The 15,681-nt window shown below is 35.7% G+C and overlaps 1 protein-coding gene across 3 annotated transcripts in view; it reads right to left on the reverse strand.

The window, feature by feature from the left end:
* Positions 1-1,848: 1,848 nt before the first annotated feature.
* PAPOLG (poly(A) polymerase gamma) overlaps positions 1,849-15,681 on the reverse strand; it is a 42,244-nt gene continuing 28,411 nt past the window's right edge. For 2 of the 3 annotated variants that reach the window (XM_043985002.1, XM_043985000.1), the window contains exons 14-23: positions 12,872-12,991; positions 12,561-12,670; positions 9,997-10,118; positions 9,531-9,706; positions 8,888-8,997; positions 8,590-8,813; positions 5,628-5,693; positions 5,331-5,387; positions 3,091-3,185; positions 1,849-3,006 (exon numbers count right to left, since the gene is read on the reverse strand). In XM_043985002.1, the coding sequence (XP_043840937.1) occupies positions 2,991-3,006; positions 3,091-3,185; positions 5,331-5,387; positions 5,628-5,693; positions 8,590-8,813; positions 8,888-8,997; positions 9,531-9,706; positions 9,997-10,118; positions 12,561-12,670; positions 12,872-12,991 (1,096 nt within the window). In that variant the 3' untranslated portion in view covers positions 1,849-2,990. The remainder of the gene's footprint in view (positions 3,007-3,090; positions 3,186-5,330; positions 5,388-5,627; positions 5,694-8,589; positions 8,814-8,887; positions 8,998-9,530; positions 9,707-9,996; positions 10,119-12,560; positions 12,671-12,871; positions 12,992-15,681) is intronic. The other variant, XM_043985001.1, reaches the window with a different exon arrangement.

The following is a 15,681-nucleotide window of genomic DNA, read 5'->3' on the forward strand; positions in this document are numbered from 1 at the left end:
CTCTCTTTTGGTTGGCCCCACTCTAAAGAGAATAACAAGGCATATGTTAACTGGTGAATTCTTGTAGTTTTAAATGTTTATTGAGCATTATTCTCGAGTCACTGGTAACCAAACAGAATTTAATGTCTTTGTAAAAATAAACATCTGAATTAAAGAATAGACAACTTTCTGTGGTTAAATGCCAGTACATATCCCTGTGCAACTGGATATGTAACAAATGGAAGCTTAGTGTCTGCACAGATCTGCAATTCCTACATCTTTTCCTTTCTTCTACACAAGCTCAAGCAACATAGTGAATGAAATACAATGAATCTTCCTGTTTAGGGTAGAAAACATGTAGATTCTTCCTAAGCTCAGCTTTGGAGTGCACCTGACCAAGCGTAATGGCAATGAATTATGAGGAAAACTTCCTTAGTAAGTAAAGATTCCATACTTGAATACATATTCTGCTCACATAGAGGAACAAAGAGGATATTCTTCTTATGATTATTCTTTCTTCCTTTTTTTGGGGTGGGGCAATGATGGTTAAGTGACTTGCCCAAGGTCACACAGCTAGTAAGTGTCAAGTGTCTGAGACCGCATTTGAACTCAAGTCCTTCTGAATCCAGGGCTGGTGCTTTATCCACTGTGCCACCTAGCTGCCCCCAGGATATTCTTCTTAAAAGATGAAAGGAAAAGAAAAATCATAGATGGGGTGGGGATGACTGGGTGTTAACATAGGAATTCAAATATAGTACTCTACATCAGCAATGATTCATCAAATCTACCAATAAGGAGTTGGCCAACTCTACTAATTAAAACAGACAGGAATCATTCAATCTTATTCAAATAAGTTATTTGAGAAATTAACAACAGCAAGGGATACAGTGTCTATTAAGTGCTATAATAAAGGCAAAGATGTAAGCTGATTGGTTAAATTTACTAAGGGAAATACCAACTAGGTTATTCCTGATTAAAATAATTAAGGATAATAATTTTCTTCCTCCTTTTGTCTTTTCTCTTAGAAAGCTTTGTGATTTCCCTTTTCATAAATTAGGCACCTTAAGTTTCCATTTCCCTGACCATGAACATGAAGGCAGAAAAATCCATTAAAACCCCCCCCCAAAAACAATGTAATAGGTCTGGAATATAGCTGAGTATTGAACTGAATGTCAAAGCCTTTCAACTTAATGGCCAAGGTTTGGGAAAAATATATTAGTTACTGTTATTTAATCTGCTACATATATACCCACAATTTTTGTTCAATAAAATACACATGCCAACCAAAGAAATTTTTCCCCATTTGAATTGAAATTTGGAAAGGTGAATGTGCCAGTTTGCTTTTTGTCTACTAGACTCAATGAATGCTTAGTAAGGAGAGGGCTGAAGATGCTAATATATATGCATATAAATATATAGCTATCTATATATTTAAATATCTATATCTATCTATATATACACACGTGTGTGTGGGGAGAGAAACACAGTATAGGTGATGTAATGTACACTACCCTTTTTTTTTTTTGGGAGAGGCAATTGGGGTTAAGTGACTTGCCCAGAATCACACAGCTACTAAGTGTTAAATGTCTTGTGGCTGCATTTGAACTCAGGTCCTCCTGAATCCAGTGTGGTGCTCTATCCACTGCGCCACCTAGCTGCCCTAATGTGCACTACTTTTAAATGTGCTTCTTCCAATTCTAAAGGCAAGATTTTTTTAAGCATTATCCATGTAAAAAATTAAAGCGAGACAGTAAAGGTTTTAAAGTTTTCTCTTTGAAAAGATGGTATCTTACAGTACATACAAAAATACTCTGAAAATACATACGACTTCATTTACAAAACATTGAATCAAACATATTACAAGAGGAATTACATGGTTATGGTTTTTTTTTTTAATAAACTGCATGCTTTCATGAAACTTAAAAAATTACTAAGAAATGCACTGGAAAAAAAGCAGTGTAAAAAAAAAAAGACAACATATGTAGTTTGTTAAATGAAGATTACAAAGGCCCTGAGCCAATTAATGGTCAGTTGTAATGGTCATTCAAAAATGACTTAGATTTCAATAAAACCTACCTCTTGTTTCTGCATGCCTGTCAGTGGAAAAAAACTTTTTATGGTTGTGGTGTAAAATGATGGTGTAGAATTGTCATGCCCAGTTAATTCCACACCATAAAGACGTATACTTCTCTTATATTATGGTATTAATTTTCATTGGTACTGGAATGAATTCTGTTGCTCTATAAAAGCTTTGCAAAAACATGAGTTAACTAACAAGGATGACATGAGATATGGTATATAACAATTCTACCATTCATACACTGACTTTCAGTATCCTGGTTATGTTTTGATTTTTAATAAAGATGCATTTCACAGACCTCCATGGGAGGCAAGTTAGAAAGGATACATGGTGCTTTGCGCTTGTATTTAATCACTGGACTAATACTCTTTAGTAACCAAGCACCATTTTGACAGAAATGCACACAAAAATTAGTTTAAATATTCTATGTGCCAACCTGTGGGAAAAATAATTTAAATCAACAATAGATAGAACAGACAAGTATATCTACACAAATTGGGAAAGTAGAAATGATACCTCACATTCATGTATCTGACGTTTCACAACAGGGCTTCACTGACTAAAGTAAATATGCTGACATTTAGTAGATTACAATTATAGGACAATTTTTTTTTGTTTTTAACTTTTCAGTTCTAGACAATGATTATAACACAAGACTCAAGGAAGGGGAGAAACTCAGGACTGTTCTATGGTAGTCCACAGGGACAAGGATGGGTCCCCATAATAGAGGAAGCAAGCATCTAACGTTAAGGCAATAAAACCCCTAAACTTAAAGCCATAATAGAGTAGACAGTCTGACAGCAGGTGATTCTTGAAAAGTTACACCAAGTAACAGGAATATCCTACACCATCTGCAGATCAAAGTGAAGACATAAAAATTCAAAACCAGATCAGGGTTTCCAAGCTGATGACTGTTACCTCTCACCGTATTTTATGTGGGACAGCAACTGCAATAAAAAAAAGAGTAGCTGCTTGTGAGCCACTAAACCATTGCATATTCTCTTTTATGTGATGAGGCACATTGCCTTTACCGGTTAAGGGTCAGTCGGATGGAATTTTTAATGACACGGATGTTATTTGCTGGAATAGGAGATGACGAATCTGGTAGTTCTTTACTGGGTAGTCTCTGAAAACAACAAAAAAAAGCAGAAAAAGTGAACATAGACTTTAAAGAAGCGAGCACTAATTTAGATACCAAGTAAAAATGACAACTCTAGTTCCTGCCCTGCCATAAATCTTTTCCTTCCTAATTAATTCAATATGCTAAATGCCCTAAAAGTGTGTTAAGTACCTTCTAGTATTCATAAGTAGCATTTCACTCAAGCTTTTATTTTTAGTTCATGTATTTAAGGAGTTCCACATTTCCTGTAGGGAGGGGGAAGAGAATAGGTAGGGAAGCAGGGAAAGAAGAGAGCATCAACAAAGTGGGAAATTCTATTAATTAAACTTCTCTTTCCTTTCCTCTTTTTCTTTGAAGAAGAGAAATTAGTTCTCTTAATCAAGGCAGTTCTTCCTTAAGTCCAACAATGTTGTCACACACATTATGCAGCAAAGTTGGGAGAGACCTAAGTCACCCAAGAACAAAAGTGGTGACTGCCTTGGAAAGGGCAAAAACTGCCAGAAGTGAAATGTGGTGCCTGATATTGATACTTTTTAATGTTCCTTCTGAACTACTTCCACTGAGAAGTAAATTAATCATAAACTCAAATTGCTAGAAAATCATTTCTAAGAAGCTAAAACCCAAGGAGACTTGTACATTATGGTCATACCTTCTGTCGAGTGGGATATGGGGAGATACTATGGAATCAAGCAACTGTGGGATGGATACAGCATTAGTTTTTCTTAGCAAGGCTGAAATACACAATCTACAATTCTCCGCAGTGCTGTGGAACACATGTTCATGAAACTCAAAGCCTTTTCATCTCTATCATTTTCTTTCATTTACTCAAAACTTTTATTAAGGGCCTACTAGTTGCAATTTGTTGTTAGTTGTTTCAGTTGTGTCCAACTTTTCGTGATGCCATTTGGGGTTTTCTTGGCAGAGATATTGGAATGGTTTGTCATTTCCTTCTCCAACTCTTTTGACAGAAGAAAAACCAAGGCAAACAGGATGAAGTGACTTGCTAAAGGTCACACAGCTAGGAAGTCAAAGGCCAGATTTGAACTCAGGAAGATGAGTCTTCCAAACTTTAGGCTGCCACTCTATCCATTTGCAATGTAGGGAGGTATAAAAATGTGTTCCTTCTCTAAGGGAGCTTACAGTGTAGATTAACTGATCTGTTCTCTGCCTATCATATACTGTAGTAGTTTTTCTAACAACCCCTTAGGCTTGGAGGAAGAAAATAATTTTTTTTCTACAAGTAGCTACCCAGGAGGCACCTATACTGCAGGGTGGCACAGCCTGATAGACAGAATTCCTAAGAGCAACCTTGGCCGGGCCTATCCTTGATTGCACAGTCTATGGAAGATTTAACAAATGGTTCATGTAGAAAGTACAACAATTCTTATGTCAGCGGGTGACAGGCATTCTGCTCACTATAAACCTCCACAGAGGATCTCTCCATGATTCACATAAATGTGCTTTCTGATTCATCTACTAAGAAATTCTGGTTTATTATCTGGGGAAATTCCACTTAATCTTGAAATATTAATTCAAATTTTATTAGCTCTAATTTTTAGATTTTATGACCTCCATGATGAAGCTACTATTTAAATACTTAATTTTTCTAGACTGTAATTATTTACTCAATATTGGTGATTAAAGGTTTATATGGAAGACACTATGAATACCATTTGTTCTACCAATAACAGTACACTGAGAATAATGTACTGTAAAATGACCAAATCTTATATTGTTATAGTGAGGACTGTGACAAAGGACATGATGCCATCTGATGGCATGGCATCAGATTTCTGTGCTTAATTCCCACCTGTTTCTTAAAAACTAAGATATAAAAGTTAAAAAAAAAAAAGACTATATAAGACCTCCATGAAGCCCAACTTTCCCAGCCCATAATGGTTTCTTCTCTGAACTCCTAGAGTATTTATAAAGTTAATAATTATGCAGCTTAAAATTTAATTGTTTGGCTTCATATATTTATTTTGTCTCCTTAATTAAGCTGATAGCCTTTGTTTTCAAGGAATTTACAAAAAATATATTCCACTATATATTTCCCCACAGCACTTCACAGAAATAATGAGCATTCAAATACTTGTTATTTAAATAATTGATGGTGTGGCTACAGAATTTTACCTGTAAACTATTCATTACCTGTAGTCTAGATGTGTCAATAGTTGGAATAGGCATAGACTCTCCTCCAAGGCTATCCTGAAAGGTTAAAAGCAGGCAAGTAAGGTCTTTTCATTTACTGTGTAACAACTTGTCATCATAAATGACCCAGTTCTTACAAGAAAAACAACTGCATTTAACACACACAAATGTACACACAGAAAACATGATAGATTTAATTTGCCTTGCTTCTCAAAAAAGTACTCTCCCATATTATTATGTACATTATGATGCAAGTTCTTTAAAACTAAGTACTTAAAATGAATATTACATACTTACCATTGGTTTTCTCTTCCCATCTTTAGAGGCACAAGATTCTCTGAAAGCTGAATCAAGTCCAATAAACTATAAGAATAAAGATTGAATAAGTATTAAAACCATTCGGTTTTAATTTACATTTATTTACATAGTCATAAACAAACTTCATAATATGGAGATACACATACACACCTATATATAACATATCAATAAACTAAAAGTGGGGTAAAGTCAGTGGTAGATATGTAGAATTCAACATATTTTTTTCTGTCATGCTCAATCTCTACAATGTGAAGCACCATACTGATTTAGTCAGAAGTCAGCTACCAAATCCTTCCCCCCCAAAAAAAAAAAAAAAAACCCCCAAACATGAATTTACCACCACCTACTGGACACAAAGGAGACCAACACCAGTACCTAAGATAATTATAATGGGTATTTTAATCCAAAGTTCACAATAACAGCTTCTATGTAAGTAAAATTGCCCTAATCATTTAGCATCTAAGACCTGTCACTGATACAGGTGCATAGAATATAAGCTGTTGAAATAATTCTTCCGTAGTTTAAAACATGCGCAAGGTTTCCTTTTCCCCAGTCTCTTCTGTTCATCTAGCTTGGGACAGCAAACTATAGCCTATGCGGTCCAAATATGTCCTGCTGTCTGTTTTTGTACAGCCCATGAGCTCAGAATCATTTTTACATTTTAAGATAAGGTTTAATTTTATTAAAGTCAATTGTGGCTTGCTGACCTCTGGTTTGTTCCCCTAACAATAAGGCTGAAACTCCTCCACTGACATCCTATTATGGAATAGTGAATTGTGTAGGCAATAGGGTGGGGGTGGAGTAAGGGAGGCAGAAGAAAAGGGGACTTGCAGAAGAGTTCAAACTGTGTCAGGTCTGTCTGGCAATGGGCTAAAGGGTTTTTCATTCAAGAGCAAACAAATTAAATTCGGAGTGGGTCTCTGCCAACATGTTGCATAAGAGGTAAGGACCTCTTTTTTTGGGGGGGGGTGGGGGAGGGCATCAGTAATTCACTAAAACAATCACATAAAAGGGTTGTGCTCTTTGGCAAGGGAAGAAATATTCATGCCCATAAGGGTAGGAACTGTGCCTCTTCTAAACTTTTTATCTTCCTAGTGCCTAACAGAGTATCTTATCCACAGTAGGCACTAAAATGTTTAATTCATTGAAACATGGCTGAAAATATTCAATTTACTTTTAAGAAATCAGATGAATAGAAACTTGAATGAGAATTTAGACAATGCATTAAATAAAATTATTTTCTGTAAAAAAAAAAATTAAGGTCATGGGTAGGTTAAGTCAATATAATAAAATGATATATCTAAAAAATAACATGCCTATATTAATTTACTTATTTAGTACCCAACCAAACTACCAAAATATCACTTCATAGGGCTAAAGTAATTAAATTCACACGGTACACAAAAGGTTAAGATCTCAAGGGAAATTTTTAAAAATGGGAAGACATCTACTGGAATCTAATCTCAAACTACACTACAAAGTAATAATCATTAAAGTGATTTGATACTGATTGGAAAGGTTATACATTACACAGCAGTAAATGAACACAGTAAACATACTATTTGATAAACCCAAAGACCATATTTGAGAAAATTGGACAACAGTTTGGCAGAAAATAAGTATTAACCAATTACCAATTATCTCTCAAGATCAAGTCTTAAGGTGATGATTTCATAAGCAAATTAGAAGAACAAGGAAAATAAAATGGCCAACTTAATTACATAACATTTTAAAGGTTTTGCACAAACATTTTGTAGTTAAAATAGAATGGATCTAGGTAAATGAGGAAAAAAATCCTTGCACCAAGTGTCTCTGTCAAAGATTGCATACCCAGGATATATAAGGAACTGATTTACTTATATGACTCCAACAGTCAGATAAATGGTCAAAACCTTCACAGAGGTAATTTTCAAAGAAGAATTCTAAACTATCAACAATCTTATGGAAAAATGCTCTGGATTACCATTATACAAATTTAAGCAAGTTTAAGCAGATTGCCAAAGATGACAAAAGAGGGAAATGACAATTGTTGGTGGGGCTGTGGGAACACAGGCACATTAAATGATCTTCTGGTAGAGCTGTAAATTGATCCTACCACTGTGGAAGGCAATTTGGAACCATGTCCTCAAAACAGTTTTGACCCAACTATACTACCATTAGACCTATACTCCAGAGATCAAAGAGGAAAAGGAATCATATATACAATAATATTTCTAGTAGCTCTTTTTAAATTGGAAACTAAGGGGGTGTCCACCTATTGGGGAATGTCTAAGCAAATTATGGTATTAGAATGTAATGGATTATTGTGCCATAAGACATTATGAAATGGACAATTCCATAGGAAACTAGGAGGGCCTATATGAAATGATGCAGAGTAAAGCAAACAGAACTAGAAAAATTTATACAACAATATTATAAAGAAAAAGAATTCTGAAATACTTCAAAACTGATCAGTGCAATGATAAATCATGAGTCCAAGTAACTGAAGAAGAAACACATAGCCCACCTCCAGCCAGAGAGGTGAAAGACTTAAAATGGAGAATGAGGGGGGGCAGCTAGGTGGTGCAGTGGATAAAGCACCAGCCCTGGATTCAGGAGGACTTGAGTTCAAATGTGACCTCAGACACTTGACACTAGCTGTGTGATCCTGGGCAAGTCACTTAACCCTCATTGCTCCACCAAAATAAAATAAAATAAAATGCAGAATGAGAAATACATTTTTGGAAATGGCCAATGTGGGAATTTATAAATCCAATGTGGATGAGGAGTACAGTGGGAAGGAGAGTTAATAAATGTTTATAAAAATAAACACACACAAGAGAAAAAGTAAAGTGTAACAACTTTTAGGCACTTAGAGGACTGAGAATGTCTAGGAGGAATGTCTGAAAGTAATTTTTAGTAGCATTAATTGAACCAAAAAGCTACAGAGAAGTGCCCATACCTTTTCTATGTCTTTCAACCTTTTAGGAGATCCATCTAAAGAAGGTGAATGAGATCTCTTGGATAAAGCACTCTTAGATGTTACACTTAACATTCCATTTTGATGTTGCTGCCCTTGGACTAGATTATGAGATGTTATTACACGAGGAATGACATTTCTTCCTACTACGGTAGGAATGGTGCAGATAGCTGGAGGCGATATGGCTTTTAATGATGAATCAATTTCTGCAAAAGAGGAATTCTTTTAGACTATAACAATCACAGTGGAAACACTAGTAGCAAGAAGTCTAGATACATACTTGAACCAATAACTGGGATAGATAATCCTTGAATTGGAGGTGAAGAAACAACATCCAAAGGCTTTTCTGCAACGGTGGCAGGTGATGTTTCATCAGGTTCAGCACAGCTGCTGTTAAAAAGAAAAAAAAAATCTAAATATTCTAATGATTTAAAATAAACCAACATTTGCTAAAAAAAAAAAATCCACATTAAACTTAGGGGCTTATGGAAGATGGGGAGTTAATGAGATTTTTAAACCTCAAACACAGAAAGAAAAATTATTCATTCCTGTTTGTTGAATCGTCACAACTCTCCATTAATATACCTTCAATTCTTGTTCATTACAAAGAAATATCAAATGAGTAATTTAAAACTTTCACTAAAAGGTCACATTCAAGAGCCTTTTATAACTGTTTTCTAGCTGAGCATTTCCAACTTGTCATTCCAAAAATCTGAAGGCTGAGGTGTAGTCTGGAAAGTATCATATTCTAATGACACCACTTAGAAACCTAACAAGGTTAAACATTTGTGCTAACATTTTTTTTCTTTTTGAAATGGTGCTTATAGGTACAGAAGAAAAAGGTGTTAAAAAAGATTAATATTTTAGGTCAAAATGTATCCTAAGAAAGTTATTTAATGAAAGATTAAATCGACAACACAGACCTTTCCATTTCTACCACAGGAGGACTCTCAGGCTTGGGATGCTTGTTTAATAATACAGGGGAATTAAAAGGTGTTCCATTATCAGTGTCTCTGGAACTATCCAAGCAATTTCCATCCAGGGATGATCTCTTTGACTGTAGTCCACTAGCACTTCGATTGATATCTTGGAGGCTTTGCTGAGAAAGAAAAAGCCCACAAGATTAAAAATTAAAGACACAAACAAAAGCCAACAATTAGAGATATAAAGAACATGGTCAACTCAATTATCAGCAAACAGATCATCCTTTTGTGGATGAACCTTTAAAGGTAAAATTTAAATCTGGGGATAGCTAAAGGAACGCATACTTAAGATCAGCCCAATTAGGAAGGCAAATCTACCCTGGTCTATTCCAAACTGCAAACACAGATTAATTTGCAACTATCTTTTGTCTTGGATTTTTCTCCATTTGAAGTCATACACACTTACCTTCTTTTTTTTTTGCAAAATTTCTGCAGGAAGATAATGATGAAGCTGCTTTTTCTTTACATGAGTTGCTTCAATCTTCATTCCTTCTTTTAGCATGTTTATGTTGTTTGCTTGCCTATATACTGTAAAACAACATCTTGTTATATGGAAATCTAAATTTTAAACTGCAAAAGCTCTGACTTTTCTTAATAAAACAAACTAGCATTATGTACAGGCACACACAAGACTAATATCCTAGAATATTTTCATTAGCATGTCACCATTTAGAACACAACATAGGACTGATTCAAAGACAACAGACCAAAAATCTTTGGAAACATCTGATTATATGTCTGTTTAATCTAAGACCCACATAGAATTGACAAAAATAGGATGAAGCCATTCTCCAATATGTAGTCAGATGGAACGAAAAGCATATTAAAACAAATGAAGTTTAGCTTCACACACATCAAATTGGCAGAGAAGATAAAAGATGAAAATAAAAAAATGTTGCAGGGGTTGTGAAAAGTTAGGCACAATATTACATTATTGGTCCAATTCTTGTGGAAATCAATTTAAAATTATAATAAAAAAAGTAACGAACTGTTCATACCTTTTAACTCATCCCACTACTGAGTAGGATGTGTCCCCACTAGGTCAATGACAGAAAAGTTCCATAAATTTAACACACATTCACATCACTGCTCTTTAGATGGGGCACCAATTACATAAGAGTAACTGAAAGGGTGATGTGGTGAAATGTGATTGTGCCATAAGAAATGATCAATGAGACAATCAGAGGAATGTGGGAAGATTTCTATTAACTAACACAGGGAAGAGAAAGCAGAGAAACATACACGACAAAGATAATATAAAGGAAACTATTAAAAGACATCAGCATGCAAATTAGATTCAACAGCTAATCTAAGTTCCAGAGGACTTCTCTATAGGCAGTGAACTACTGATACAAACTGTCATTAATGGGGGCAGCTAGGTGGCACAGTGGATAAAGCACCGGCCCTGGATTCAGGAGGACCTGAGTTCAAATCCAGCCTCAGACACTTGACACTTACTAGCTGTGTGACCCTGGGCAAGTCACTTAACCTCATTGCCCCCCAAAAACCCAAACCAAACCAAAACAAAAAAACTGTCGTTAATAATGGCATTTGGAATTGATGGGCAGGTTTAACGTTTAAAATTTTTCTCTTTGTTAAGAAAAGGTTCAAGGTGAGATTTTTGGGAGATAATATACAAAATAAAAAGTATTAATAAAACATTTAAAAGATAAACCAGACCAGTCAAGATAAAAGCTTTGTTGAATTTAATTAATATGAAATGAAGTCACAGGCAGAGCAAATGCTCTAAATCCAAAATACTCTGCCACATAAGCCCCTCATCTGGGTTCTCAATATCCTCTGCTCCATATTTCCATTTTTTGTGCCCTGAGCTGTGGAGGGGCTCATTATATATGGCCTACTCTCAATTCTTCCTGGATCTTTCCTTTGTGACCTATGTGTTGGGTGTGTGTACCATTTAGCTCACAAGAGGCATGGGTCTCTCCCCTCATTTCTTATTGGGTAAGTGCCTTATGGATTAAAGAAAATTAAGGTAAAAACATTTTTTTTTGTGGTGGGGAAAGGACTATGATATTATTCATCTTCTTTAGCCAATGTTTTAGAAACTAAATCTCCGTGCTTTGCAACAGCAGCTCACATTTACACAGCACAAACACATTGCTTTATGTATCTCCTTCAATTCTTGTAATAACCCCGTAAGGTAGGGGCTATTATGATTTCCATTTTACAGATGAGAAAACTGAGGCTCAGAGAAGCTAGGCAACTTGCCCATGCACAAAGAACTACTACTTATTTTGGTTGGGATTTGAACCTCGTTTCCCAAGTCCAACACTCCAGACCTTCTTGCCATGCTACAGAGGTCATCTGCTAGGAAGTGCAGGTTCTTCAAGAACGTGTTTTAGACCTTCCTGCTCTTGCCTATGTCTACTCCATATTACTCTTCCTCATTTACTTTAACTTCTATTACTCTAGAACATTCAAGACTCTAAAAAGGTTTATTACTTATTGCAACAAGTGTAAAATGTCTCTCTCCCTAGTTATTAAGACCCTCCCATAATATGTTCCCATCATACCTTATAACATCTAGAAATTCAAATTCTATCCCTCAATCTCCCTGACATTTCAAAAATCAATAAAAAAATTTCACAGTATTTAAGAACAACTTATATACAGTTGTGGCACTAAGAGCAATTGTTTTTCTAATATTGATATCATACCTCCTTAATTTTCATGAGGCTACATAGCTACATAACTATAGGATGGATTCAAACAAATAGCTATGGCAAGAGTTAAAAAATGGAAGTGTCACTACAGAAAAAAAGAAACATTTAGCACTTTACTTGATGCTATTAGAGTAACAACTGTAAAATTTGTTTCAATGCTGTTTAGTTCTTCTCACAGCTGATAAATATTCAGTCTACAGCACACACCTGATAAGCCTGCATGCACAGCTTTTTATCCATGAAATTAGGTCCAAATTAGGGGAAAAAAAAAATCCATTAGTCTTACCTGTATCAGTAAAAGACTGAATGTCATATGTTAAATCTATGTTAACACTTTCTGCATTTTCAACTCGCCGGAAAATGATTCCAAGGAACCACATTGATACATAGTCACTCCTTTTAAAAGTAGAAATAAAAGAATACATTTTAGGACATTTCCCTACATTTAACAATGAAAAGTAGATACTTTTAGTCTGAAAGTCCCTCTGCTAGCCTAAGCATAAAACTTATAAAAGTCCACCACTACAACTGGTGATGAACATTCCTAAACATTAAAATATCAAGTAGCACTAGTTCAAGTAAAGATTTTAAACTTACTCTTTATAATGTTCCTTGTTCCCTGGGAATGACTGAGGATTGACATGGGCAAGAGTAATAAATTCATTCCTCTCCAAATTTCCAACAAGTACACGGATTTTGGATTCAACTAAGCCAACCCTAAAAGGAAAAATGGAATAGTTTTCTTGGTTTTATGCCAGCATTAAATTTGGCAGCTTTGCAGATTAGTCACAGCAATGCCACCCACAAGTGCTCAAAGATGACTATTATTAGCTGTGGACTAAGGCAATCGGCTTTAAAATGTGGTCACTTTTAAAGCCATATATGTACCAGGCATAGGTAAAGTGACTTGTTTGCAAGGAAAAATTATTTTAAATTCTTTGTCCATTTTAAATTACTTAAGTGTACATCATTAATTATAAGAATTCCATACTATAATTATGTTCATATTACAGCACCATAATTCACCAAAATTTGTTCCACGTCTACTAAATGCAAGACATTCTGTGCTAGATGTTGGGAATCCAAAGAAGAAAGAGTTCTTATGGGACATTCTATTTTGGGGGAATGAGATATATGAAAGTATAACAGTAAGTAGGGAATGATGGGGGCAATGAAAATAGCTCAAGTGTCAGAAAAGGTGGTATCTGAACTAGCCTTACATGGAGATAGGATTCTGAAAGGTGAAAGAGAGTACATTCCAGGCATGAGAGATGGCCTCTGTGAAATATAAAGTGAGAGGAAATTGGCATGTCAACTTTGGAAAATAATCCAATCTATATGGAACATGGAGCCACAATGTGGACAGTACCAAACACTAGGCTTTATATTTTAACCTACTGGCAAGAGAAAGCTCCTGAAGGTGGCTGAGCAGGGGAGTGGCCTGCTAAGACCTGTGCTTCAGGAAGATAACTTTGGCATTTGTACAAAGAATAGGGGGAAAGCAGAGGCAGGTAGACTAATTAGGAGGCTATCATAATAGTACATCAAAGGGATGGTTCTGAACTTGGGTGGTGGCAATATTTACTGAATAAAGAGGAGTGATGGGATAAATCTCACAGATACAAAGGACTGAGCACCTAATTGGCTATAGGGAGTAAGGCTAAAAGAAGATCTCTGACATTTCAAACTAGTAAAATAATTTTTCATGCTGCCTAAACCTTCATGACTTCTTTCAATAACAAGTCCCTATTTAAAATGTTCAATTTCTAAGAATTTCCATAGGATCATTGATTCAGAAAGCACCTGGTCCAACTTCGTCATTTAACAGATGAGAAAGTGGAGAGATTTGCCCATGCTCACATAAGTACTGAGCACAAATGGGCTCTAAACCCAGGTTCTCTGACTCCAGTCCTTCCTTCCACTGAGCTAAATTGCCTTTCGAAGGCACCAGTATTGCAATAAGTGAGGCTTACTCAATTTAAAAGATATTTGTTTACTGACATCTATAATGGGTGTGACATTACTAGTCACAGGTAATGCAAAATTAATATGCTAGTTCTTCCTTTCCAAGAGCCTATAATCTGGTTGTAAAGACAAGACTTTTATAAAATCATATTCTTTCTAAGCCATCTCCCCATTACCCCCTTTTATCCAGATATTTTACTAAAGATTTCAACCATGTGGAACTGTGCCATGAATTTTAAAAGGTCTCAGAGCTTCAAAGAGTGGTTTCAAAGCCCTTGGGATTTATGTACTAAATAAGGCAGCTAATTCAAATTATAAGAAACAATAGTGGTACACTGACAAGCAGCAAGAAATGACAACAGAAGGGAAGGGGCCAGAAGAACTAAAGATATTTAAAACATTAGTTCTATTATGTTCAGGAAAAATAATCCTCAATATACCTCACGGGGACACTGCTGGGTTAAAAAATAACAGAATAATGATATTCATAATAAACTTGAGTCATAAAAAGATTAAACTTACTGTTTAAATTAGAGAAACAACATATTTTAGAAAGACTTCAATTTAAAAAGTAGTTAGCAATTAAAACAAAGGGTAAACTTTAGTTTCCCAGAAAATACACTTATATTGGTTATTTTATTCTCTGATGAAGAAGCATTATTGCACATGCCTCATTAGTTCAAGGACCCATGACTTTGTTGATAGGGGTACACTGATATAGATCACAACCCCTTTACACCTTAGCAGATGGTCTTTGTGAGCTGCTATGGCCAAAAAAATAATCACCTGATGGCCAAGCCTTTGATGATGAGCCTCTCCCTCGGAAGGCAGACATCCACTCCATTGCCGGGCCTGTACTCGAAGCCAGCTTGGTAGGACCTGCTAGAACTTGTGCTCCACTGGCATAGCCTTCGAGAACCCAGGGTCCCCTCCATGCCATGATGAGTAGGAAGGACTTTAGTGGAGGTACTATATATAACTAAGTGCTAAATTGGATATAATCAAGTGACAAAATGCAAGGTACAGACAATAAATAGTATGGGCAATTAGGAAGGGGAGACAGCAATACTGACGGGAATTATCAGAAAAGATTTCATGGAGTAGGTGAAGTTTAAGAGGTGTAAAACTGGGCCCACTCCTCTAAGCCTCAAATTAGCTGGCTAAATTGAAATGTTAACACAAGTAACAAAAAGATATTCGAGCAGTCTTGTTGTATATGTGATGCCACTTGAAAGGGAGTTTGGTACTCTTAATTCTACATATTAATAGTAGTGTGCTGCCAATACGAAGTATGTTCTCTGACTCACTTGGTGACCTAACTTGATTCAGATGACAGGCCACAGAAAGGATAGGCCACAGAAGCAAGAAGGGTATGTTTTCAGGGGTGCAAGGGAAGACCTACCTCAAAATAACTACACATTGAATTTTGTTTTAAAAGGGAT

Source organism: Dromiciops gliroides, chromosome 2, assembly GCF_019393635.1.
Source record: "Dromiciops gliroides isolate mDroGli1 chromosome 2, mDroGli1.pri, whole genome shotgun sequence".
Taxonomy (NCBI): Eukaryota; Metazoa; Chordata; class Mammalia; order Microbiotheria; family Microbiotheriidae; genus Dromiciops; species Dromiciops gliroides.